The 24271-nt window shown below is 57.8% G+C and overlaps 2 protein-coding genes across 5 annotated transcripts in view; both read left to right on the top strand.

Annotated features, from left to right (window-relative positions):
• The window catches only part of CREB3L1 (cAMP responsive element binding protein 3 like 1), a 35481-nt gene extending 25087 nt beyond the window's left edge, over window positions 1-10394 (top strand). For 2 of the 3 annotated variants that reach the window (XM_057695091.1, XM_057695093.1), the window contains exons 5-12: window positions 1137-1294; window positions 1939-2088; window positions 2242-2300; window positions 2482-2550; window positions 5811-5910; window positions 6823-6949; window positions 9144-9411; window positions 9598-10394. In XM_057695091.1, the coding sequence (XP_057551074.1) occupies window positions 1137-1294; window positions 1939-2088; window positions 2242-2300; window positions 2482-2550; window positions 5811-5910; window positions 6823-6949; window positions 9144-9411; window positions 9598-9634 (968 nt within the window). In that variant the 3' untranslated portion in view covers window positions 9635-10394. The remainder of the gene's footprint in view (window positions 1-1136; window positions 1295-1938; window positions 2089-2241; window positions 2301-2481; window positions 2551-5810; window positions 5911-6822; window positions 6950-9143; window positions 9412-9597) is intronic. The other variant, XM_057695092.1, reaches the window with a different exon arrangement.
• A 7114-nt stretch (window positions 10395-17508) lies between these two features.
• Window positions 17509-24271, top strand: part of DGKZ (diacylglycerol kinase zeta) — a 38711-nt gene continuing 31948 nt past the window's right edge. Inside the window, exon 1 of one of the 2 annotated variants that reach the window (XM_057748194.1) lies at window positions 17509-17769. In XM_057748194.1, coding sequence (XP_057604177.1) covers window positions 17579-17769 — 191 coding nt within the window. In that variant the 5' untranslated portion in view covers window positions 17509-17578. The remainder of the gene's footprint in view (window positions 17770-24271) is intronic. The other variant, XM_057748198.1, reaches the window with a different exon arrangement.

Here is a 24271-nt window from a genome sequence, read left to right as displayed (position 1 = left end):
ATAAGGCCCAAGTTTCACCCTCAAGTTTCTCACGGTCTCCGAGAGAAGACAGAATTAACAGAAGGCATAAAGGGACCAGTGTGAAAACACCTTACATTGTAGAGTGCCCTTCAGTCCATAAAGCACATTCCCGTACATTAGCCCACTGCATCCTCCTGGCTCCATGCAGGGAGTCCTTTCACCCCCACTCAACAGGGAAGTGAGGCTGGGAGAGGTTGAGGAAACGTAACTGTAGGTCGCACAGTTGTGGGGTGCAACCGTCAGGACTTAAACTCAGGTCTCTCCGACTTCAAGTTCAGTAGTCTTTACAGTCTGGCATCCATGATAGGCAAATAAGAGCCAAAGAACGGAGAGGGGACCTGCTGCAGGAGACAGTCGTGGCCCGAGCCCGGAAGGATGCCGTGGTTCCTCCTCCCGGCCGCAGCCCGGCTCCGCAGTGCAGTTTGCTGCACAGTCCCGCACCTGGACTCACCTGGGCATTCTGTGCGGTCCCGGGCGCGCTCCCTGCAGCCAGGCTCTTGGCCCTCTGGGCTCTGTCCAGGCCTCTTCCTGACCACCTACAGGGTCCGTCTCCCTGACTCTGTGGCCACAGAGAGGCAGCACGGAGGGCGTGCTGGGGAGAGCAGTGCTCCTGGCGGGTCTGCTGACAGCCCCATGCCTGCTGTCCTGTTACCCTGAGGTTGGAAATGGACGCCCTGGGGTTTTGCAGTGGAAAGAAAGGGACAGAGGCTGCTGCTTACCCAGCCTGATCCGCATGGGTCTTGCTGTGGGCAGACTCCAGTCACCTCCTGAGGTTGCCAAGTTGGAGGCTCAAAGACCCTGAGCCCTGTGAAGTCAGCGGTGGGGAAGGGACCCCAAGAAGCCAGCCTCTGTGATACCCCCACCAAGAACCAGGCTTAAAGGAGCCAGGCCTCATGGAGTCGGAGATGGGGTGGCACTCAGGAATTGTCTTCTGGGATGTAAGCTTGTCTTTCTGACACAGCGGAGGGGGCTTCTGATGGAATAGCGGTCAAGGCCCTGGCAGTCCATCCCGCACGCGGTCTGGGCTGGCTTAGGCACATGCTGTGCTGAACTCTGATTGTGTGGCCAGAGCTGAGGTGTCCCCCTACTAACCTGGCTTCTCTCGCTCTCCCCAGAAGACCTGGTGCAGATGCCTCCGACGCCCCCCAGCAGCCACGGCAGCGACAGCGACGGCTCCCAGAGTCCCCGCTCTCTGCCCCCCTCCAGCCCCATCCGGCCCATGGCCCGCTCCTCCACGGCCATCTCCACCTCCCCCCTCCTCACCGCCCCGCATGTAAGCAGCTGGGGGTGGACTGACCCTGGAGTCCAGGAGTTGAGTGTCTCGGGAGCCCTAAGCCTGGTCCCCAGCCCCATCAGATTTCAGAGAGGTGCCTACCAGGCAGACGGGAGCGAGAATGTTTACATCGTGCCTTGGGATGAATAGGAAACAGGTAGAGAGTCCAAGAGGCCTGCCGAACCCACACTGTTGCAGAGCCAGGACTAGAACTTGACGTTCCTCGCCTCCAGGGGGACGGCCCAGGCTGCCTCCAAAGAGCACTGTTTGGAGAGCAGTGTTCAGGAGACCAGAATCACTGGGGTAGGCGTGGAACCTCCCAAGTTGAGGGGGGGGGGTCTGAGGTGCGTGCTATTTAGGGCGCCCTGGACAAGTGCGCTTTGAGGCTGTGGCTTCCAGGATGGGCTCTCGGGACCACCCCCCACCAGCAATATAGTGAGGGCCTAACGTGCCAGGCTCCCGCGAAATCCTGGGCACTTGATACATGTTATTGGATTTCACGCAGATCTGCCCCTTTTGCAGATGAGGAAACCGAGGCTCAGTGAGCGGAGTGCCTGGCGCAGGTCACGCGAAGAGTAAATGGCAGAGCCTGAATTTGCATGCAGGGCTGTCTGCCTCCTAACTATCCTGTCCCCCTCCCACAGAAATTACAGGGGACGTCGGGGCCGCTGCTCCTGACGGAGGAGGAGAAGCGCACCCTGATTGCTGAGGGCTACCCCATCCCCACGAAACTGCCCCTCACCAAAGCCGAGGAGAAGGCCTTGAAGAGGGTGCGGAGGAAAATCAAGAACAAGGTAACGGATGAGCCAGACCCTGGCCCTGCCCTGGGGCGTCCTGGCGGGGGTGGGGGGTACCTCTGCTCCCCTGGCGATGCTAGCCTTGAAATGGGGGCGCTCCGGGAAGTGCACATGTGGCGTCCTAACTCCCGTTTGGGGGTTCCCCCCCAGATCTCGGCCCAGGAGAGCCGCCGTAAGAAGAAGGAGTACGTGGAGTGTCTAGAAAAGAAGTAAGAGGGCGGGGGGAGTGGGTGGGTGGCCTGGGCCCCACTCCCCAGCCTGGCTGGCTCTCCCCAGTGCGCTCTCACAGGGGCGGGGGGCACAGGGAGTAGGGTGCTGGTGGGCAGGGCTCAGGGGGCAGCAGTGAGTCTGGGGGCGACCCCTGAGCCTGTGCCTGCTTGGCCTCCGCAGGGTGGAGACATATACATCAGAGAACAATGAACTGTGGAAGAAGGTGGAGACCCTGGAGAACGCCAACAGGTGGGTGGTGCCCCCTGCGGCCCCGGCCCCGGCCCTTCCGCAGCCGGTGCCTGCCTATGGCATAGCCCTGTGAAGTGAGAGAGAGGAAAGGTGATAGAGTTCAGGATGACGGGAGCCCCAGAAACAGGGACCCTGCGGCCTGGGACCCTCAGTTTCCCATCCTTCTTTATGCGCACGCAGCTCTAGACCCCAGACAGCGCTGGTGAGCCGCCTGAATGAGATGATACAGTACAGACCAGCAGCAGCCCCTGCGAACTTGTTAGCAACGCTTTTTCTCAGGCCTCACGCAGGCCTATTGAGTCAGGAACTCCAGGGGGAGGGTTCAGTGATCTGTGTTTTGTTTTTGGTTTTTAATTTATTTATTTGTTTTATCAGCTGCGTTGGGTCTTTTTTTGCTGTGCGCGGGCTTTTTAGTTGCAGTGAGTGAGGGCTACTCTTCCTTGTGGTGCACGGGCTCCTCATTGCTGTGGCTTCTATTATTGCAGAGCACGGGCTCTAGGCATGTGGGCTTCAGTAGTTGCAGCACATGGGCTCAATAGTTGTGGCTCACGGTCTCTAAAGCACAGGCTCAGTAGTTGTGGTGCACTGGCTTAGTTGCTCCACGGCATGTGGGATCTTCCTGGAGGAGGGATGGAACCCGTGTCCCCTGCATTGGCAGGCGGATTCTCAACCACTGCACCACCTAGGAAGCCCAACGATCTGTGTTTTAATAAGCCCTCCAGGTAATCCTTTTTTTAAAAATTTTTAAAATTAATTTATTTATTGGGTGTTCGTTGCTGCGCTTGGGCTTTCTCTAGTTGCAGTGAGCGGGGGCTACTCTTCATTGCAGTACATGGGCTTCTCATTGCGGTGGCTTCTCTTGTTGTGGAACGTGGGCTCTTGGTGCAAGAGCTTCAGTCGTTGTGGCACGTGGGCTCAGTAGTTGTGGCTCATGGGTTCTAGAGTGCAGGCTCAGTAGTTGTGGCTCAGTTGCTCTGCAGCATGTGGGATCTTCCCAGACCAGGGATGGAACCCGTGTCCCCTGCCTTGGCAGGCAGATTCTCAACCACTGCGCCACCAGGGACGTCCCCTCCAGGTAATTCTGACGCATCCTAAAGTTAGAACCACCAGCGTGCATGCTTGCTGCCCAGAGCAGGCTTCTCAGACCAGCATCAGCAGCGTCACCTGGGGCTTGTTAGAGACGCGGACTCTCAGGGCTTCCCTGGCGGTGCAGTGGGTAAGACTCCATGCTTCCAGGGGCTTCCCTGGCGGCGCAGTGGGTAAGACTCCATGCTTCCAGGGGCTTCCCTGGCGGCGCAGTGGGTAAGACTCCATGCTTCCAGGGGCTTCCCTGGCGGCGCAGTGGGTAAGACTCCATGCTTCCAGGGGCTTCCCTGGCGGTGCAGTGGGTAAGACTCCATGCTTCCAGGGGCTCCCCTGGTGTCACAGTGGGTAAGACTCCATGCTTCCAGGGGCTTCCCTGGCGGTGCAGTGGGTAAGACTCCATGCTTCCAGGGGCTTCCCTGGCGGCGCAGTGGGTAAGACTCCATGCTTCCAGGGGCTTCCCTGGCGGTGCAGTGGGTAAGACTCCATGCTTCCAGGGGCTTCCCTGGTGTCGCAGTGGATAAGAATCCGCCTGCCAATGCAGGGGACACAGGTTCAATCCCTGCTCCAGGAAGATCTCACAAGCCACGGAGCAACTAAATCCTTGCACCACAACAGTTGAGCCTGTGTATTTCAACTACATAATGAAGAGTAGCCCCTGCTCACCGCAACTAGAGAAAGCCCGCATATAGCATCAAAGACCCAATGCAGCCAATAAATAAATACATACGTTTAAAAAAAAAAAAAAGTAAAAAAGACTCCATGCTTCCAGTGCAGGGGGAGCCGATTCCATTCCTGGTCGGGGAACTAAGATCCCACATGCTGCGCAGTGCAGCCAAAAAAAAAAAAAAAAAAAAATGTAATGCAGAATCTTGGGACTTTCCCCAGAGTTACTGAATCAGAATCTGCATTTTGACAAGATCCTTGGGGGATACATGTGCACAATTAAGGTTGAGAAACATTCGTATGGAGCCCACAGAGAGCCTGGCATGCCGTAGCCACATGAAGTCACAACCCTGGGTGCCGTCTTTGTGACCCTGGGAAAACTGTCACACCTCTCTGGGCCCCAGTTTCTCTCTCTAAATGGAGATGATAGGAGCTTTATCTCCCAGGATTCCTGTGACGGTGCGAGGAGACCTAGTAAGGAAGGGGCCAGCCCTGTCCTTGGCTTTTGAGATGCTCCATTCATGGTAGCTTTTTTCTTCTGTTTTTCTTTTTATTATTCTAAAATCTTGATAGTGTGCAGCCATGAGCCCACAGTAGGTCTTTAATAATTATTTGCTGGGATTAATTAAAATAACAGACAACAGCTGGTATGTAGCAGGTGCTCAACAGAAGGCTTTTTCCTTCTTTCCTTCCTTCTCCCCCAGCTCCTCCAGCGGGATCCAGCCACTCCCCTGACGGACCTGGAGTGTGTCCCCCTGACTCAGGGAAAGGGGGCGGGAGCCCTCACCCCGGTCCTCTGGCCCAGGTCCCCCCCTGGTCCCAGACAGGGCCAGGGCCTTGGAGCTATTTCGCCACCTGCTGTACATTCTGGGAACTGCAACCCCACCGACCTGGGTGGAGGAAAGAGAGAATTAAACATTTGTTCACCGAGGGTGGGCTGAGCACCCTTTGTGGGGACCCAGGGGATTCCTCGCTGGGAGGGACCCCAGTCCCTGCTCTCAGGGAGCCCACAGTTAGCAAAGGAAACTGACATAGACATTCATAAATAAAGTGTTACAGGTGCTGTAATTAAAGCAAAAACAGCAACAAAGTGAACAAAAATGGTAGCTGCCCGTTTGCTGGACACTCACCATTCACCATGCACCGGGCAGCTGCCAGGCGTGTCCTTCCTCTCAGCTCCAGGTGCTGTGGATACAAAGGAGCGAAGGTCCACTTAGCTTTCTTACCCGGTGGTGCAGGGTAAGAAAGAGAAAGTGACTTCCACCCGGGCGGGCCAGGAGCATCACAGGGCACCCCTGAGCTCCCAGAGGGTGACCCAGCTCTTCACCACGAGGCAGGTGCCAGGTGTCCCAGCCACACCGCAGAGCAAGTGACCTTTTCTCTCTTGGCTGCAATGGGCACCTGGTGTGGAGGCCAAGTCTACAGCCAGCCCAGGTCCTCCCAGGAGAGCTCCAGCGGGCAGAGATGCCCGCGGGGTCAGAGCCTGCCGGTGACTGCTGTGCCCTCCTCAGGACCCTGCTCCAGCAGCTGCAGAAACTCCAGACTCTGGTCACCAACAAGATCTCCAGACCGTACAAGATGGCCGGCACCCAGACGGGGACCTGCCTCATGGTAGGTGCCGTTCTCGCCCAGGGCCAAGGAGGACAGGTCTTCCCCAGGCTGGCTTGCGGGGGGCCAGAGCTTGGAGGGACTGGCAACACTGGGCGGTGTCACCAGGGTAGACCATCCTAGTACCTGGTGCCCTGGCTCCAGCAGGCCCCCGATTCTGTCACCAAGCCTGTGGAGCCTTCCAGAACCTGGCCTTCCCTCACCCGTTCTAACATGGTGTGGCTGTGTAGTGACTCACGTGAGCCCAGCTGGGGGACGGCAGGGCAGGTCCCGTGAGGGGGCAGCTTCTGCAGGCCCAGTGCGGCCACGGGCTCGGGGGCTGTGGGGAGGCACGGGCCTGCTTCTCTGCGGCACGGACGGTGGAGTGCCCAGGGCGAGGCCCAGGCTTCTGCCGGCCCACAGTGGCTGGAGCTGTACAGCCTGTTGCCTCCCGGCTCATCGCTCCCCGGGGCCTCTGAGGTCCCCGTGCCGTCAGGGGGCAAAGCCCCAAGCAGAGGCGGGGGTTCGTGTGGGCTCCGTGACTCTTCACCCCTCCTGCTGGCCAGCCCTCCTGGCGGTCCTGCAGGGAGCCCCGTGTGAAGATGTGTCGTCCTCCCTTGCCCCAGCCTCGGCCTCCTCCCTCAGCTACCCCTGCCTTCCTCTCCTGACTCCTCTCCCGCGTCGGTGATAACCAAGGACCTCTCTTTTCTAGCACTGCCTGGGCCGGTCCCCTACAGGGGGCTGAGATGGGCTGACAGCCTCCACCTTCTCCTCCGCCGCATGGAGGCGGTGGTTGGCTCTGGGAGCAGCTCTCCTGGAAAAATATCGAGCCTTTTCCCCCCATTGGCTCAAGGGGTGGGGGAGAAGACGGGGGGCGGCCAGGGTTGCAGCCTCTCCCTGCCCCAGACCTGCCCAGCACTCTCTCTCCGCTACCAGGTGGCAGCCTTGTGCTTCGTACTGGTGCTGGGTTCCCTCGTGCCCTGCCTCCCCGCGTTCTCCTCCGGCCCCCAGACTGTGAAGGAAGAGCCCACGGCCACCGACAGCGTCTACACAGCCAGTCAGAGTGAGTGCCCTGAGCCAGGCCGCCCTCCCCCCACAGCAGCCCCCGCGTCCGGGCAGAGGCGAGACATGAAAGAGGAGCCGGGCCTGGGGGTGGCCCTGTCACGTTCTGCCTCACGTCGCGGGTGGGGAGCTGAGCAACGCGTCTGTGGCTTCTTCCGTGTTAGCTACAGCAATAGGACGGCAGCGCAGGGCCCCGACGCCCAGCCCACCCAGGCGTGGCCTGGCGGGGGTGGGGAGTAGGGTTAGGGAACGGCACCCGCGTTCCCACCCTAGCCCCACGTGTTGTGGCGCCAGTTGGTAGGGACACCTGCTAAGCGCCCTCCGTATCCTGCAGCCAGGATAGCAGGTGCGTTTCAGCTGCAGGGCCCTCGTCCACGAGGCGGTGGCGGCCGCCTGAGGCACTGTGCTGAGAAGGACCCTGAGGCGCTATCCGGGACCGCGGGGAGGCGTGCCAGGGCCCGCTGCGAATGCCTGTCACGGCAGAGGCGGGGCGGCGGCGCCGCGGGCTCAGAGGGGGACCGCCCCGCAGGGCCTCGTGAGGGTTGTCCGGAGCACGCAGTGTCAGGCTCAGTCACACCTGCCACGCACGGGCCGCGGGACCTCAGGCGTGGGTCATAAGTGTGCTAAATTTTGATTTTTTTATCTCGAAAAGGGGAGTTACAAGTTCCACACTTACTGAGCACATTTGTCGTGAAGACTCAATGACATGGTGCACGAAGGCTCTTAGCACAGTGCCTGGTACACAGCAGGCGCTTCCTCAATGAACACAACCGCTCCCTTTTCGATGAGCTCACACGGAGAGGAAAGGATACGACGCACAGTGGCAAGGGGAGAGCCGGCCCAGGGCGCGGCAGAGACCAGTGTGGATTCCCAGGGGCGGGGCACTTCAGACAGACCTCCAGAGGCGCTTCCCGACAGTCCCGGGAGCCGGTTATCTAGCAGGGCAGGAGAAGGAAGAGGAAACGGATGGGAGGTCAGAGAGAGAGGAGCTGGGGGGGAGTGCGTTTCAAGAAGGAGGGATCCTGCAGGGCGGGTGAGCTAGACCTGCAGGGCCTTGAGGGGAGGAAGCTGCCTGGGGAGGGTTAGGGGACGAGGAGGCAGAGGCGGGGAGTGAAAACCACTCCCTGGACCAGGGCAGCCTAAGAAGGCGAGCACAGGACAGCTGCTAAGGGAGGTGGGCGGCAGGGGTGCAAGGTCTTGAGAGCCAGGTGTCCATTTTCCCAAGGCCTGAGGGGCCTGTGTGTGTTGGGAGGAACAGGGAAACTTGGAGAGGAAGGAATGGACCATCGGAGGTCTGGGGTTGGGGGGAGGGGGAGGGCGTGTTGCTGGACCAAACCAGATTCAGAGGAGCCAGGGAATGAATGAGCCCCTGGAGTGAACGCAGTGGGTTTCAGGCCTGGTGTGCGCAGGGCAGGGCGAAGCGGAGGGGATGCCCTGGAGCAGGCTGGCTTGCAGAGCTAGTGCACTGCACAGTTCCAGGCTCAGCTCACACAGACTGTGAGGTCAGGGCCCTGAGAGCGAGGAGGCTGGTGGTGGGTCCTGGAGCCGGGCCGGCCTGGGTTTGCATCTCACCTTCAGCGTGGACAGCCTGGGACAACGTCCCTGACAGCCCGGAGCCTCAGTTACCTGTTCTCTGACACGGAGCTAAAAATGTCTCATTCCAAGAGCTTCTGTCAGATGTGAATGATTTGCTGTGGGTTAAAGGATGCCTGCAATGCTTGGCACATGGTAGAGATCCAACAAGTGTGTTTTCTTTTTTTTTTTTTTCATTTCCCTGAAGGGCAAGCTGAGGTCTAGAATGGGGAAAAAATTTATTCAAGTTCTCACAGAAAGTGAGCGGTAAAGTAGGATCAGAGCCTGGCTCTCCAATGCCCCAGCCCAGTACCCTCTGCTTAGGAAGAGCTAACTTTCTCAGAGTACAGTTTCAGTCACTCTATTATGTCATTTAAACCTCACATCGAGAGGAGGCTGGCCCTAGTGTTCCTATTTTACAGGTGAGCAAACGGAGGCTCAAAAAGGTGAAAACAATGGTATGACTTGCCTGCAGTCACACAGCTTAGAATTGCTAGAGCTGGGATTCAGATCCAGGCCTGTAAGATTCCAGGGCTCAGGTCCTTAACCACCAGGCCCTGAATGTGGCCTGGATGGGGAGGGAGCCTCCTGGCACCGTGGCTCACCCTGAGCTCCTTCTCCAGTGCCCTCCCGAAGCCTCCTGTTCTACGATGAGGGGGCAGGCTCGTGGGAGGATGGCCGCAGCGGCCTGCTGCCTGTGGAGCCCCCGGATGGCTGGGAGATCAAGCCCGGGGGGCCGGCAGAGCAGCGACCCCAGGACCCCCTGCAGCATGACCACCTGGACAGCACCCATGAGACCAGCAAGTACCTGAGTGAGGCCTGGCCCAAGGACGTCGGTGGAAACAGTACCAGTCCTGACTTCTCCCACCCTAAGGAGTGGTTCCACGAGAGGTGGGTGGGTGGCCCCTTCCCTTCCTGGGGTCCCAGGCTCCACCCACCCCCTGCCCGGCCCTGGTCCCCATGTCATCAGCCATACCTCCCCGAGGCCCCATCCCTCCCATGCCCAGATCCAGCTTGCAGAGGGGCGAGAGGGTCCTCCCTGGGCAGAGTCACCCCTGACTTCTCTTCTCTTTCTAGGGATCTGGGCCCCAACACCACCATCAAACTCTCCTAGGCCGCGCCGAGACGCAGGACACAGGACGTACCCTCCGGCACTCAGAAGAGGGGTTGCCTTCTTCCTAACCCGGATCTGGCTCGCACCCCTGCCCCCTGGGGTCCCCTCCCAGGAGAAAGGGTTCCACTTCCCCCAAGCCCATCTTTGCCCCAGATCTTGACGGGGGCCTCTCCTTTCTCCTCCCCCCAACATTTGGACTGTTCCCTTGGGCCAACCACTCTGTTCTCACCCCTCCCTCCCACAACCATCCGTCCTTCTCCGATACACCACTCACTGCGTTACCCACCTCCTTTCTCATAATGACCAACAGGACCACTGCCTCCCTGCCCCACCCCCGCCACACACACACACAGACACGTCAGCAGACCAGCACGCACACACGCGCACACACGCGCACGCACACACACACACACACACACACACACACCCCCTCCTCCTCCCCGCCACTGTACAGAGACCAAGAACAGAAATTGTTTGTAAATAATGAACCTTATTTTTTATTATTGCCAGTCCCTAAGATATTGTATTTTACACGTCTGCCTCCTACCTTCATCCCTCCCTGGTTTTATATTTTATGAAGTTAGTGCGGGCTTTGCTGCTCCCTGGCCCAGGAAGGAGGGTCCTCCCCAGCCCTCGCCTGGCCTCCCCCTGCCGCCGCCCAAGCCGCTGGGCCTTTTTAATTGCCAAACCGCTTCACCCATCAGCTCAGCACATGCTTTAAGAAGGCAAAATTAAAAAAAAAAAAAAGATGCAGCATCAATTCCTGACTTTGTGCCTTTCTTCATGGCTGGGGCGGTGGGGGTGGGACGGAGGCTGAAGGAGTAAGAAGGGTGAGTTTAGTTTCTATTCTGACGGAGGTGACGGGGGGGGGGTTGAGAACGCATTTGTATTGGGTTCCCTCTTCCAGTCAAGCGCAGAATTCAAACTAGATGGTCCAGGAATTCTGCTGCAACTCCCCCACCCCAGGGCGCCTCCAAGTGCCTATCACTGCTGAGTATGGAAGCAGCAAGGCATATAAGCCACCAAGATGGCCTTCAGGGGGCGGTAACTGCACGTACCGAACACCCAGGGTGGCCGGGCGCTGCGCACGCAGTAGCCAGGCTGGTTCTCCTGAGACCTGCCAGTTTCTTGGTGCTTGTACCCTTTGCTCCAGCTGGATTAAAGGTGCAGCCTTCAGAGTAAGAAGAGCTGTGTTTGGGACTTCCCTGGTAGCACGTGGTTAAGAATCCGCCTGCCAGTGCAGGGGACACGGGTTCAAGCCCTGGTCCAGGAAGATCCCACATGCCGTGGAGCAACTAAGCCCGTGCGCCACAACTACTGAGCCTGCGCTCTAGAGCCTGTGAGCCACAACTGATGAGCCCATGCTCCACAACTACTGAAGCCCGCGCACCTAGAGCCCGTGCTCTGCAACAAGAGAAGCCACGGCAATGAGAAGCCCGTGCACCACAATGAAGAGTAGCCCCCGCTCTCCGCAGCTACAGAAAGCCCACGCAGCAACGAAAACCCAACGCAGCCAATAAATAAAAATAAATAAATTTATGTATTTCTTTATTTACTTAAAAAAAGAAAAAGAGCTGCGTTTGGCTACTGGAGCTGCCACTTGCTCGCTGTGTGCTGTGAGTGGAATTCAAATTATGGCCTCCAAGTTTCCTGCTCCCTGGTGTACACTCCCTGTTTCAGCCCCCTAAGGTCTGTAAGGAACCTGTGAATGTGAGGGAATGTTGCTCCCATAATTAGGTGACCTTTTATGGAAAAAGTAAAGGGATTTTGCAGATGTAATTAAGGTCCCAAATCAGTGGAGTCTGAGGACAGGCCCCAGTCGAGATCTGGGGCAAAGATGGGCTGCGGGGAAGTGGAACCCTTTCTCCTGGGGGGGACCCCGAGGGGGGCTACAGGCCAGACTCGGGGTTAGTGAGAAGACGATCCCTCTCCTGAGCTGAGGTTCAAGAAACCCTCAAATAGTTGAGAACAAAGGTAGAGGGCAAGGATGCTGAGAACTAAGGCTGGACAGTGATCAGGGGCCAGATCCAGGAGGGCCTTGAATGCCTTGATCGGGCGGTTGGACTTCATCAGGCAGGCATGCTACTTTCATACTCGGGAGCAGGGGCCCGGTTGTGGGGTGCTGCCTAGGCCAGCTGCCCACCAAAGGAAGAGATGGACAAGACCAGACAGAACTACGGAGCCGCAGAACTGGCCTTCAAGGCCCACCCTCTGTCTCCCTCCTCCCACAGCCTCATCTTGACCACTCGATGGGAACCTCATTGCCTGCTGCTGGGCATCAGTTTTAACCACCCGAACACGCAGGCTTTACGGCAAGGCCATTACAGTCTGGGCTCTGGGCCAAAGCTAGGATTCTTATTAACAGTAACTTTTAGCACACCCCCTTTCCTGATTGATTCATCCATTCTCTCCGTTAGTCATTCATCAAATTGCCTTCAAAGCTCCCCCAGGCTTGCGGAGGAGGCTGGGAAGTAAACCAGTCATGAGGGCCAGTGTGATAGGGGGGGTGTACAGGATGATGAGGAGATGCAGAAGAGTGTCAAGTAACTCAGATTCCATGGGTCAGAGAGGGCAACCTGGAGGAGGTGGCCCTTGACTGAGTCTTAAAGGATGGGTAGGAGTTGATGAGGTACAGAAGGGGTTAGAGTGTTTGCTTGGGGTGGAGAGAATGTCAGGTGCAGACACCGAGGCATGAAAAGCAGGCCCAGGACTGGGGTGAGGCAAGGGGGTGGTTAGGGTACAGAATTTAAGGAGGCACTTGTACAGCCCTGAGAATAAGTACCTCCTTAAATGTGGCATCCTAGGAGCCCAAGTGTCCTCACCCTCATCCCAGCCCTGATGGAAAGTGTGGTCCATGCAGGGATCTAAAGAAAGAACATTTTATCCTGAAGGTCATAGAGAGCCATTGAATATCGTTAAGCCCGAGAGTGAGATAATCAGATTTGCCTGTCCTGGGGCTCTGCAGGGGATACAGCAAAGATGAGACAGATTCCGGAGATAATTAGAAGGAATTATCAACAGGCTTTAACATCAAATTGGCTGTGGAGTGCGAGAGCGAGGGCGGAGCCTGGCATGACATGTAGGTGTCTGATGTAGAGGCCAGGTGGCTAACGAGACCGTTCACTGAGACAGGGAACGCAGGAGGAAGGGCAGGTTTTGGTAAGAAAAAGAATTCACTTTAGCATCTCTTGCGTTCGTGCTGCCTGTAGAATGTCCACATTAGCATGCAAGTCTAGGGTTTGGCAGAAATCTGCCAGGCGGAGATTAGGAAATTGTCATCATCCAGGTGGTTTGTTAAAGTATTGGGTCTGCATAAAGTGAAGGGAGATTTAGGACAGAACTCCAGGGAAGATGGACATTAAGAGAGTGGAGAAAAGAGGAGCAAACAAGAAGGCTGCAAAGGAAAGGTCGGCGAGGGGAGAAAAACCAGGAGAGGTGAGTGCCCCAGACACTAATGGAGAGAGTTTTCGGGAGTGGTGCTCACGGGTGTCAGATGCCATCTGAGAGGGTGGGAAAGATGAGACGAGAACGTGTCCACTTGCTTTGATAATGAGGGGGTCACCAGTGACCGTGGCTGAAGCCCTGGAGGGGAGAACTGGGGCAGAAGTGAGACCCGGCTGGACGTGAGGACAGCTAGGATGGATGCGAAGACTGGGGTGGGCAGGGGATGTCATGAACACTTGTCACCGAGGGTGGCGACCAGAGGGGGGATGAAGGGGAGATCAAGAGACGTTTGGGGCTGCTCCTTTCGATGAGGGAGAGTTGACCATGGTTATTTCTAGAAGACAAAGAGGCAGCAGAGAGGGAAGATGCTGGATGATGGGGGCGGGGCATCCAGGGAGCAGGTGGAGAGATCCACTGGGCCCTGGAGAAGCCTAGACAGAAGTGGAGGTCGCTCTGTGAGTGCAGAGTCTGGAGAGACAGAAAACTGAGGGAGACCCCGTACGGCTGTGACGTTTGGGGATGGGACAATGGGGACGGTGGGCATGGGGGCTGCACGAGGGGAAAGGGGGGAGAGTTTGAAATCGTCGTTCGGAGGAGCGGAAGACAAAGCCTCATCATTTAACAAATATTTACGGGGTGTCCCTTATGTGCATGGCACCGTGCTGACCCTGGGGCACAAACGAGACCCAGCTCCTGACAGCAAAGGGCTTGAAATCCGGCATCCTCAGAATACTCATCTGTGACCCTCTGCCAGGCAGGGGACGGAGAACTTCACATGTCCCAATTCGGAACCAAAATAATCCTAAAGAGTGGATATTTTTACACACGAAGAATGTGGGGTTCGGAGAGATGAAATGTCTTGACCAGGGTCGTGCAGCTAGTAACTGGCAAAGTGGGTATTTGAAGACAGATCTGTTTGGCTTCGGAGCTCAGGTTGCCCTTGCAGCTCTCCAGCTCTCACCCCGGCAACCCCAACCTCCCTCCTCCCCCCAGCCTAGCTTCTTAGTCTTGCACAAGATCCAAACACAGCGGGGCTTCCTGGAGCCCAGGGTTTGGCAAGCTGTGAAAGTGTGGTCACCTGCGGTCACCACCCTAGGCCCGTCCATCTCAGGCAGTCCTCCCTGCCTGCGTTAGGAGACAGGGTTAATCCCCTCATGCAAGCCACCTGCTGACGTCTCGCCCCCTCAGCGGTGTGTCACTACCCCTAAGGTGGCATGTCCCCAGTACGTCCCCAGTGGTGGAGCTGCAGCCTCTGCACTCTGTTGTCAGCCCTAGCAGCCGGCCTTTACACACACACACACACAAACACACAAACACACACATACACACACACAAACACACACACACAAATACACACACATACACACACAAATACACACACAAACACACACACACATACACACACAAACACACACACACGCACACACACACGTGTGATGGCTCTCACGGGGCCAGTCGTCCCGCTCAGATTGCCAACAAACCCTTTGTTACCCCTGGAAACCGAAGCTCCAGCAGCAGGGAGAGTAGCTGGGGGCAAGGCCTGGAGCGGGGATGGGCCGGGGCAAGGTCCAGTTCCAGAGGGTGGACGGCCCCAAGAAGCCATCTGGGCAAACAGGACACCTCCCTGATGTGGGTAACAGCTGCCCCTTGGGGCACTGGGAGGGAGGAGACAGGCTGGGAACTCGCCTCCAAAGGAGCCTGAGTCTCCTTGTCCCCAGAGTGACCGTTAAGAGCATGGGTCTGATGTCCGTGCTGCACTTCTGTATGTGACCTTGGCAAGTTGCCGAACCTCTGGAAGCCTCAGCTTCCTCATCTGTAAAACAGTTGCTGTGAGGGGTAGATGAACGCTTGCGCGTGACGCTCTTCGCACAAGGTCAGTTATGCAGTAAACACTCAAAAGGCATTAGCGATTATTTTCTGAGCGCAGAGGCGATGGGCGGCAGTTGTTCCCAGGAGCGGGAGCGAGTTGCCGCTGTGAGAGGCTGCAGAAGGTGGTCAGGCGGGTGGGAAGGGGAGGGGAAGGGGGGGCTTTCATTTTTCCCTTGGATTCTTGGGAAGAGGGCAGAGCCACAGCTAAAAAATAACCCAGTCGGCAGCTGGTCCTAAAGTGGGGGAGGTGTGAGGACAGAGGGGAGAAGCTTCACTTTGAAAAGGACTGAGTTGGAGAGAGCTCCACAGGAAAGAGCTGAACAAAAAACCAACCTGGGAACCCAGCAGCTAAGCAGCTGTGAGGGAATGTCAAATCCAGCCGGAACTACCATAATTCATGGTATAGGAGGCTCCCCCGGCCTGGCTGTTTGGAAAATCGGCAATCTTAAAGGCAATCTCAGAGGCGAAGATGTGAGGGGGGGGGGGTCTCCCAAGGGCCCCACCCCACCCCCTCCAGCAACAGGGCTTCTTTAGAACTTGGCTTTAGGGAGGCAGCTCCCCTGTGGCCAAGATGTTGAATGCAATTCCATTTATTCCATTCATCCAACATGGGATTGCTGGACCAGGAAGGATGCGGGAGGCAGAGCTGAGGCAGCTGTCCTTGGGGAGTTTGCAGATGAGGGAAATGGGCAAATGTGAGGCTGTTACTGTGTGGCAGGCAGCACGGGGGAGCAGAAAGGGCGTGAGTTCTGGGGCCCAAGGACCTAGATTTAAATCCTGGTGCACCACTCACTCACCTCACCTGAGCCATGTTGAGCAAATAAATCACATGAATGACATCTCAGGGTCCTCATCTGTAACATGGAGGAAGTGATAGTATCTACCACGCAGGCTTGTGGTAAGAATCAAATGAGATGTTAGTTATTGTTAGCGGGTAAAGGGGAATGCCCGGAGAGGGGCCCAGGAAATAGTTACGGGGCTGAAGGAGAGAGACAGCATCTGTAGTGGAGTGTCGGGGAGGGGCTCATGGAAGATGTGACACCTGAGAATGGCCTTGACAGATGGACAGGATTTCAGAGAAGGGGATATACTCCAGGCAATGGGAACAATTGGGCAAAGGCATGGAGCAGGACAGCCACGGAAGGGCTAATGAGAGTTGGAGGAGCCTTGAGCAGTCCAGCTCTCCCCCTCTGTAATCCATTCTCTACCTCTGAGAATCCGGTTCCTCCCACCTTCCTGGGCTCACAGTCAGTGGAGAAAGATAAGACAGACTAGACTAGACACACAGGGCAATGGGGTCTGGGAGAAAGGAGGGTGCCTTTCAGCTGGAGCCATCCAGGGAGACTTCCTGGAAGAGGAGACATTTTAGTGGCTCCTCAGAATTTGAAGTACAGCAACAGAAGGAGATTTCAGGTGAACAATGCTGTACAGGCCTGATGCCAATTCCCAGAATAAGGAGCAGAGATGAGTGGAAGGAAATGGATGGAATTGGGGGATAGGATGTGAGAAGATCAAGGCAAGTCTTGAGTGCCAGACTCAAGTATAGGCAAGAGGGAGCCACTAAATACTGCAGAGGGAGAGTAAATGCTGTGGTCAAAGGTGGACTTCAGAAAGATGAGTCTGGGGTAGTGGAGAGGAGGCATTAGATCTGAGAAGCTAACCAGGGTCCCGCCATCATCCAGATGTAAGTTTCACATTAAGAACACCCCAATGACAAGAGGAGGTGACGCAAGGAGGAACCATGGGATTTCCAGGGGGAAGAAGATGGACTCCAAGGAGACTGCGAGTCTTTTCTTGCGGGGTTGGGCTCCCCCTCTCCCGACCAGGGGGGCTGATTCAATCTCCTGAGAGACCCTGGCCCAGCAGCCTCCGAGGGCAGGTCGTAGGAGGCTGCCGGGCTCGGGGTCCGGTCGGAAAGCTCTCCAGCCCACACCCACCCCGAGCTGGGTCCCTCTCGGGGCAGGGTCCAGAAGAGCTCTGGGCCTCGAGGCAGTGCTCGCCGGCGGTCAGGTACATGCCCAGATTCGAGGCATCCCAGAGAGGGTGGCCCTTCCGGGGCCCCTTCCCCAAGTCTAACTGGGCCTCCAAAGTCCCGCGGCGCCGACGGGGTTAAGGCCGGCTCGTGTCGCCGCCCCCGCCCCCGCACCTGCCCGCCGCGGCGGCGAAGGCGGAGGCCGGAAGGCGCGGGACGAGGGCGGGCCCGGCAGCGGCGCGGGCGGGGCGCTGATTGGCAGCTGCCGGCGGCGTGGGCGTGGGCGTGGGCGGGGCGGGGCGGGGCGGGGCGGGGCGGGGCGGGGCGGGGCGGGCCCGGCCCTCCCTCCCCGGGCCCCGCGGGTGGCGGAGTCTCTAAGGCGACGCGCGCGCGGCGCCGGTGGGGCTGCAGGCGCGCGCTCCCCGCGCGGCTCGGGCGGCGCTCGGGCTCCGGCGGCGGCCGTCCTGGGGGCGCCCCCGCGCCGGCCACGCGGCCCCCCGAGGGCGCGGCGGGGTCCTCTCGCGGCCGCGCGCGTCGCCTGAGCCCGGCGTCGGGAGGGACGCGTGGGGCCAGCGCGTGCCCGCCTCGCCGCCCCGGCCCCGGCGCAGCGGAGACGGAGCGGGCGCGCGGAGCCGCCGCGGGGCGAAGGCGGCCGCGCCATGGCCGAGGGGCCCCGCGGGGACGGCCGGGCGGCCGAGGAGGAGGTGGTGCGGCGGCGCCGCCGGCGCGGCGAGGAGGCCGGGGTCTCGCCGCCGCAGCCGTGGCCCGAGGCAGCCCGGGGCCTGGCCGCCGCACCCCCGGTGGAGGAGCGGTTCCGTCAGATGCACCTACGCAAGCAGGTGTCTTACAGGTAAGGAGGACGCGGGCGGGGGGGAGCCCGGCGCTTGGGGCCCGCGCCCCGCCTTTTCAGTCCCCATTCCTGGAGCCCTGCGGCCTGCCTGGCACTGCTCTAGGCCCTGGGGCTTCACAGGTGACTACCCGGGGGTCTCTGTGTCCAGCGAGGGTGGCTTCCGGGGCCCTTTCTCTAATGGACAGGGACAGCCCTAGTCGTTCAACCTGTAATTACTGGTGCCAGCTGTGTGCCAGGCACTGTACTGGGCGCTGAGAGGAAAAATAGCCAAGACAAGCTCCTCACAACCCTCTCTCTGCTGGGGAGAGCCAGGAGACGCCCCTGGACCTTCTTCTCGGGGAAAGAGGGACCCCCCCCCCCATTCATTCAGTAGGCCGTACTTGAACTTTCCTGTGCGCTGACCCTGTGCCAGGCACTGGCCTGTGGAGGTGACTCAGATGAGGTTCCCTGCCACCATGGCTGAGACCCTGCTGCCTAGAGGAGGGGAAGGAATCCCCTCCTGGACCCCTCTGCCGAAGCAGACCCTCACTGGCATCCCAGTGGCAGACTGAAACTTGCACTCCCGCCTGAGTCTTCTTAAACATCTTCTGCCTGTGAAAGATTCCCAGCCCCCCAGGTCCCACCACCTGTGCCCAGAGGAATCAGCAGGAGTGGGCCCCAGAGACCACTTTTATGATTTGAGATGGGATAGGGGAGGACTGCCCCTCAAGGAAGGCTGGGAAGTTACACAGAAGAGGGATCTGAGGTGGGGGTGGAGGCAGGGCAGGGGCAGCCCTTACCATCCTCTTCTCCTCCCAGACCACAGCCTCGACCAGGACTTGCTGCCCCTCTAAAGCCCCTGGCCCAGAGGGACCTTTGGAGGGTCTAGCGGGGACACTGAGGTGTCTGCAGTCCTTGAAGCCATCAGCCTGGTTACAGAGGACAAATTTCCTATCTGTTTAGAACTCCAAGGATTTGGGATGTGGCTGCCCTGCTTCTCCGTGGGGCTTCTGGGAAGATGTTTCATAAAACTGGCCCAGTCCTGGGAACTTGAAGGACCCCAGTATTCTTAATGGCCATGAGACCATCAGGGCTCCGTCACTTGGGGGAAGATGAGAGAGAAGGGGAGGGGACTCTTCCACCGTTATGAAGTGAGATGCTCAGAGTAAATGGGCAGGAGGTTAGGTTCCCATGGGCCCTACCTTTGCTGTCTGGGGCCTGTAAGGAATCGGTGTTCTGGAAGAATCGGTGCTGAGGGAAGAGCATCGTCGGTCCCCTAGCTGCAGAGAGAAGGGCCCCTGAAAATCCCCAGGGGAGGAGAGAGTACAAAGAGACTGGTGGGTAAGGGGGCACAGAATGGAAGAAGTACTAGTCTGGGAGCCAAGAGGCCTGGCTTGTACTCTCACTTCTGCCAGTGACTTGTCTGTCCTTGAGCTAGACAACCTCTCTCTCTCTCTCTGGGCCTCAGTTCTTCACCTGTGACATAAGAGGCTGACCCAGGGTTTTCCTTGGCTGTGGGTCAGGGAAAAACAGCATCTGGAACTGGAAAGGAAGCCAGAGTAGGGTAGAGGCTTAGAGGGGTGCGGGCAGAGAATAATCCAAGGCTGAGATGGAAGATACTGTGCGTGCGCGTACACACACACACACACACACACACACACACGCGCGCGCGCGCGCGCGCGCGCGCGCAGCCACAAGGGCTGGGATTCCCCCAGGGTGGTTCCTGAATGGAGGCCCCTCCACAGCCCAAACCTGAGGCCTCTAGTCACTAAGGATGCAGGGTCCCCAAGCTGTGCCTCCTCTCGGGCTGTGAAGGGATCAGGAGACCTCCGGGTCACCTGTGTGAGGGCTGCAGAAGACAGCACCAGGGCAGGTCCCAGCGGTCACCCCCGGACATATCAAGTGAGGCCCCTCCTCATACCCTGCGGTGAGGCCAGAAGCCCATCTTAAGAGCAGAGCAGGACAGAGCATCAGGGCAAGAAGGGCACCCTGGGGAGAGGGCGGAGAAAGCCCTGGGAAAGAGGCAGAGCCCTGGGCTGCAGGGGGACCCCAGTGGAACAACCCAGCCCCCCCGTGTGTCTGAGGTCCTGAGCGGCTCGCTGGCCAACGCCGCGCTTCCTGGTACAGGCTGCTGGGGTCTGGCAAGAGCTCAGGCCCCCGGTGGCCCTTTCCACATCCTCCGCCTGCCGCAGCTCCGTGCAGCTCTGGCTCTGGCTCGCAGCTAAACCTCCCACCCCACTGTGAGGAGTTGCTAAGAAAAGCAGTTGAAAGCCATTCACAGAGAGAAAAGGTTTTTAGGCAGAAGTGTGGGGGCAAAAACATCCGCGGGCGAGGGGTGGCGGCGGAAACGGGACCGGGGCTGGCTGCCTCTGACCAGAGTGAGGACGGGGGTTTCAGCAGGACAGTAGGAGCTTTGAGGGACGTGGGAGTTTCTGAGAAATAGGTTCCCTTCACCCTTCAGCCCTGGCAGCTGCTTTAGGTGCAGGGAGGTCTCTGCCAGTAGAAAGTCTCGGAAGAGGGGAGTGGGAGGACATCTTGTGTCTGCATCTGGGCCTGAGGAAAACTCCCAGAAACTCAGGCTTGGGCTCAAGAGGCCACTGGAGGGAGGCCTCCGGCCTGGAAGAAGCCAGGGGTACGAGGGGTACTGGATTTGGTCCGAAAGGACCAGTCAGAAGATGCAGAACTTGAACCCCTGGAGATAAGCCCAGTGGTTCCCAGACCAGATCAGCTGAGGATCTCTTTTAGAATCATTTCTAAAGCCCTCCCTGGAGATCCTGATACAGAGAGTCTGGGATTGGGTCTGGGCGTCTCAGCTTTTAAAAACTTCCCTCGATTTTGATAGTCAAGTGGGTTTGGAAACCACTGGCTTCCCCCTTGGAGAGGCTGGAGGAGAGAGAGACAGGGTAAAACGTGAGCTGGACCATTGGGGTGTGGCTGGCAGGGGGATTCCCAGTACTGGGTGCTGCTGTGGCCCTAGAAAGACCTTGAAGGAGGGTGAGCACCTCTGTCTGGAGCTCTGACCCTCGGCCAGACGTGTATGAGATGGAAGCCTGAGATAACATTCTTCTCGCAACAGAAGTATGATTCGGTCCAGGGCCAGACAGTAAATATTTCCAGCTTTGCAGGTCACACGGTCTCTGTCACTCTGCTCTGCCGTCGTAGCGTAAAAAGCAGCCACCCGCAATATGGAGACCAGTGAGCGTGACTGGACTCCTGTAAAACTTTATTTATAGACACTGAACTTTAAATTTCATATTATTTCTACTGTCACAAATACTATTCTTCTGCTTTTTTCCAGCCATTTAAAATTGTAAAGACCATTCTTAGCTCACAGCCATACAAAATCAGGCAGCAGGCTAGATGTAGCCTACTGGCCATAGTTTGCCAACCTCTGATCGAGCAGACGGGACGGGACAAACACATGGGAGAGACAGCCGATGGTGGACACTAGGAATTAACCTGGGCATTGGGCAGGTTGCACTGAGAGAAGCAGTGCAGTGCACATGCATGCAGTCTCCAGGGTCAGAGAAACCTAGGTTCGAATTCCAGCTCTGCCCCTTCCTCGCCGGGTAAATCACTTTCACCGCCGACCCCGTTTCCTCTGTGGAAAATGGGAACGATAATACCTGTACAAGAGGGTGGCTGGCAAGATGAAAGACGATGAGAGAGGTAAACTTCCTGACTTATAGTGGGGGTGAGACACAAGTTAGATCTTCTGCCTTCTATAGCTGGACCTCCTTGTGGGAGTGGGGGAGCGGTCCAGGAAGGCCCCTGAATGAGGCTGGCCCTGAGCGATGGGTGGGTGGTAAGATCTGGGGGTAGCAGAGTGTAACAAAAGCTGAAAGCAAGGGCTGAACACGTGTGCACGTCCCAGGCTGCAGTCCTCCCCCTGCCCCCTCCACTCCCACGGGGGGGGGGGGGGCGGGCGGCGGGGGAGTGCCAGCTGGCAGGTGAGGGTGCCCCCTGCTGTGGGCATGGGACTGCGGGCACAAAGCTCCTCGAGGGAGGGGCACCTGATCAAACTCTTCCCTGCTGCTATTTACCAGGAGCTAAAAATAACCCGAGAGTGACAGGGAGATGGGGCCGATTTGTAATTTAAATAGCAACAGGATAAAGCAAGGAGCTGCAAGAGATCACATTCTGTCCTGAATTAAAAATGCAAAAACCGGGGGCAGAGAACTGAGCCGGAGCCAGAGCAGGGGGCCCGCTGCCAGAGGAAGGCGGAAGCCGGGGGTCTATCGTTTTCCTTCCTTTGGGACGGGCGGGGGCCCAGGCCCCGCCCGGAACGCCTTCCTCCCCTCAGGGACCCGAGGTTCTTGCTGACGAGTGAGTCAAAGGCCAGGAAGGCTGTGCCCAGAGGTGGGGCCAGGCTTATCACGGAGGCAGCAGTGTAGGGACTGGGATTCCAAAAAGAGGATCTTATCTGAGCCTGTTTTGGCCCAGGGCGCTTGAGACAGGCCCCCTCAGCATCTCATGCCCCTACCTCCTGCACCAGGGGCCGTAAGCCCGTAGGGCCTTTGCGAGGACCCGTTCCAGCAGAGGCATTTGAGCCGCTTCTTTTCTGCTGTGCTACTGGAAAGGCATCCGGAGGCCTGGGTTGGAGTCTCATGTTTGCTTCAGTTGGTGCCCTGTCAGAGCAGGACCTTCGGAGAAGCCCCCAAGGAAAAGGTCCCAAGGACACGGGTTAGCACACGCTAAGGGAGACCTGTCTTTCAGGGAGCACAAAGAGGGTGGGGAGGCCACTGGGAACAGGTTTGTCTTCTGCTGGGCTCCACCGTGCTTAACCCGTGCTCTCGGCCTGCGGACGTTCAGGGAAGGAGGACTAATTAGGATCCGCAGAGTGGGGGCCGTTTGAGGACCCCTGGGCGGCATCGTACGGATGAGAGACTGAGCTCAGGGACGTTAAGCAATTGGCTAAGGTCCCACTGTCGGTCGCCGGTAAGAGTCTGGATCCAGACTCGGGTCAGCGTCCCTCCAGAGCCCTTTGTCAAGCTTTCGAGGGCCTGGATGTCCATCCTTAAGGCTCTTTTCTTTTGGCTCTGTTCTGAGCGCGCGTACCCCTGGGAGCGGTGATTGCAAAGGGGCGTGGGGGCTGGAAGGGGTTCTGCAGTCGGGGCTTGTGATCCGACAGGTGGGGCGAGAGGCCTGGAAAGCGGGAGACCTGCCGGCCTTGCCCTGGGAGCTTGCTGCCACGGTCCGGGCCCGAAGCAGAAGGAGGCTCCTCAGGGCAGGTCTCGCTGACCCTGAGCAAGGAGACAGACACCCAAGCTCCTCTCCCCTCCAGCCTGGGGACCTGGGAGGTGCCAAAGGACAGTTTCCAAGAGCGATCGTGGTCTGAGGGACCACCTTTGACTGCAGAGCGGCCCGTGCTGTACCCACAGCTCTCCTGCCCCAGTGGGAAAGGGCCCCCAGCCCCTCCTCCAGATTTCTTCCCATACGTGACTTTAATGAGGCTACCCAGAGGAGCCTAATCAAATTTCCATCTGTCACTAGCCAGCGGCACCTGCAACCCAGCTCAAGTACATCTGTCTCCCTCTGTGGGGGCAGAGGCCCAGCACCTGGGCAGGGGCCAAGATCAGCAGGTGCTTTTAGGCTCTAGGTTGTTCCCAAGGGCTCCAGCAAGTACCTGGATCACAGGCTTGGCTGCTGGGAAGGGACATGGGCTCCCAAAATCCCCCGTGTCTCACCACAGCCACTCATGCAAACAGGAAGCCAGCTCCCCTCCTTCTGCTCTGCTTGTTGGACACCGACATCCATCTCATTTCAACTTCCATAGGATATTACCAAGCACATACTGTGCACCCAGTATGGAGCTAGGAGCAACACTGGATTCAAGAATCTTGTAAGGAGGCAAAACTAATATGCAGGAAAGGTCACGTAATAGAGGAATGTTTGGGGGGAACAAAGGTGTGTCAGGGATACATCAGTGGGGTAGGAGGGCCAGCTCTGGAGCAGCATTTGACACTTAGTAGGTATGTATAAAATATTTGTCAATGAATGAATGAATGAGTGAAAACCTGGATATCAAGGAAGGAGATTCAAATGAAGCTGTCAGAGCTAGACAAGGTCTTAGAGATCATCTGGTCCAACCCAGAGACGTTAAGTGATTTGCCCAACGTCACACAGCAAGGGCTGGGGTTTGAACCAACTCTTTCCACCTTCCCACTTTTGCTTTTGGGGCTGGGGTTTTGAAGGATGGCGATTTCAATTGGCCGAGCTTTCTGGACAGACAGGGCAAGGAAAGCAGCGTAAGCAGGATGAAGTGGCAGGGGTGAGGGCAGCATGTTGAAAGAAGTATGAAGAGAGAGGAAAGAAATGTTTATTGAGTACTTACTGTGAGGCAGGCACCCGCATGGTGTGAGCGGAGAGAAAATCTCTGCAGGGAAAGCTTGGACAAAGAGGCAAAAAAGAAAGGAACCAGAGCATAAGGAGCCTGGAAGGTCAGGCCAAGGAGGTTGGCTTGGCTGGTTTTGAGAGCAGAGGCTGTCCAGATCGTGGGTTAAGTGTTTGGTGCCCTGGTACA

This window comes from Hippopotamus amphibius, chromosome 9 (genome assembly GCF_030028045.1).
Source record: "Hippopotamus amphibius kiboko isolate mHipAmp2 chromosome 9, mHipAmp2.hap2, whole genome shotgun sequence".
NCBI classification, from domain to species: Eukaryota; Metazoa; Chordata; class Mammalia; order Artiodactyla; family Hippopotamidae; genus Hippopotamus; species Hippopotamus amphibius.
This window is presented reverse-complemented; position numbering and strand designations above follow the sequence as displayed.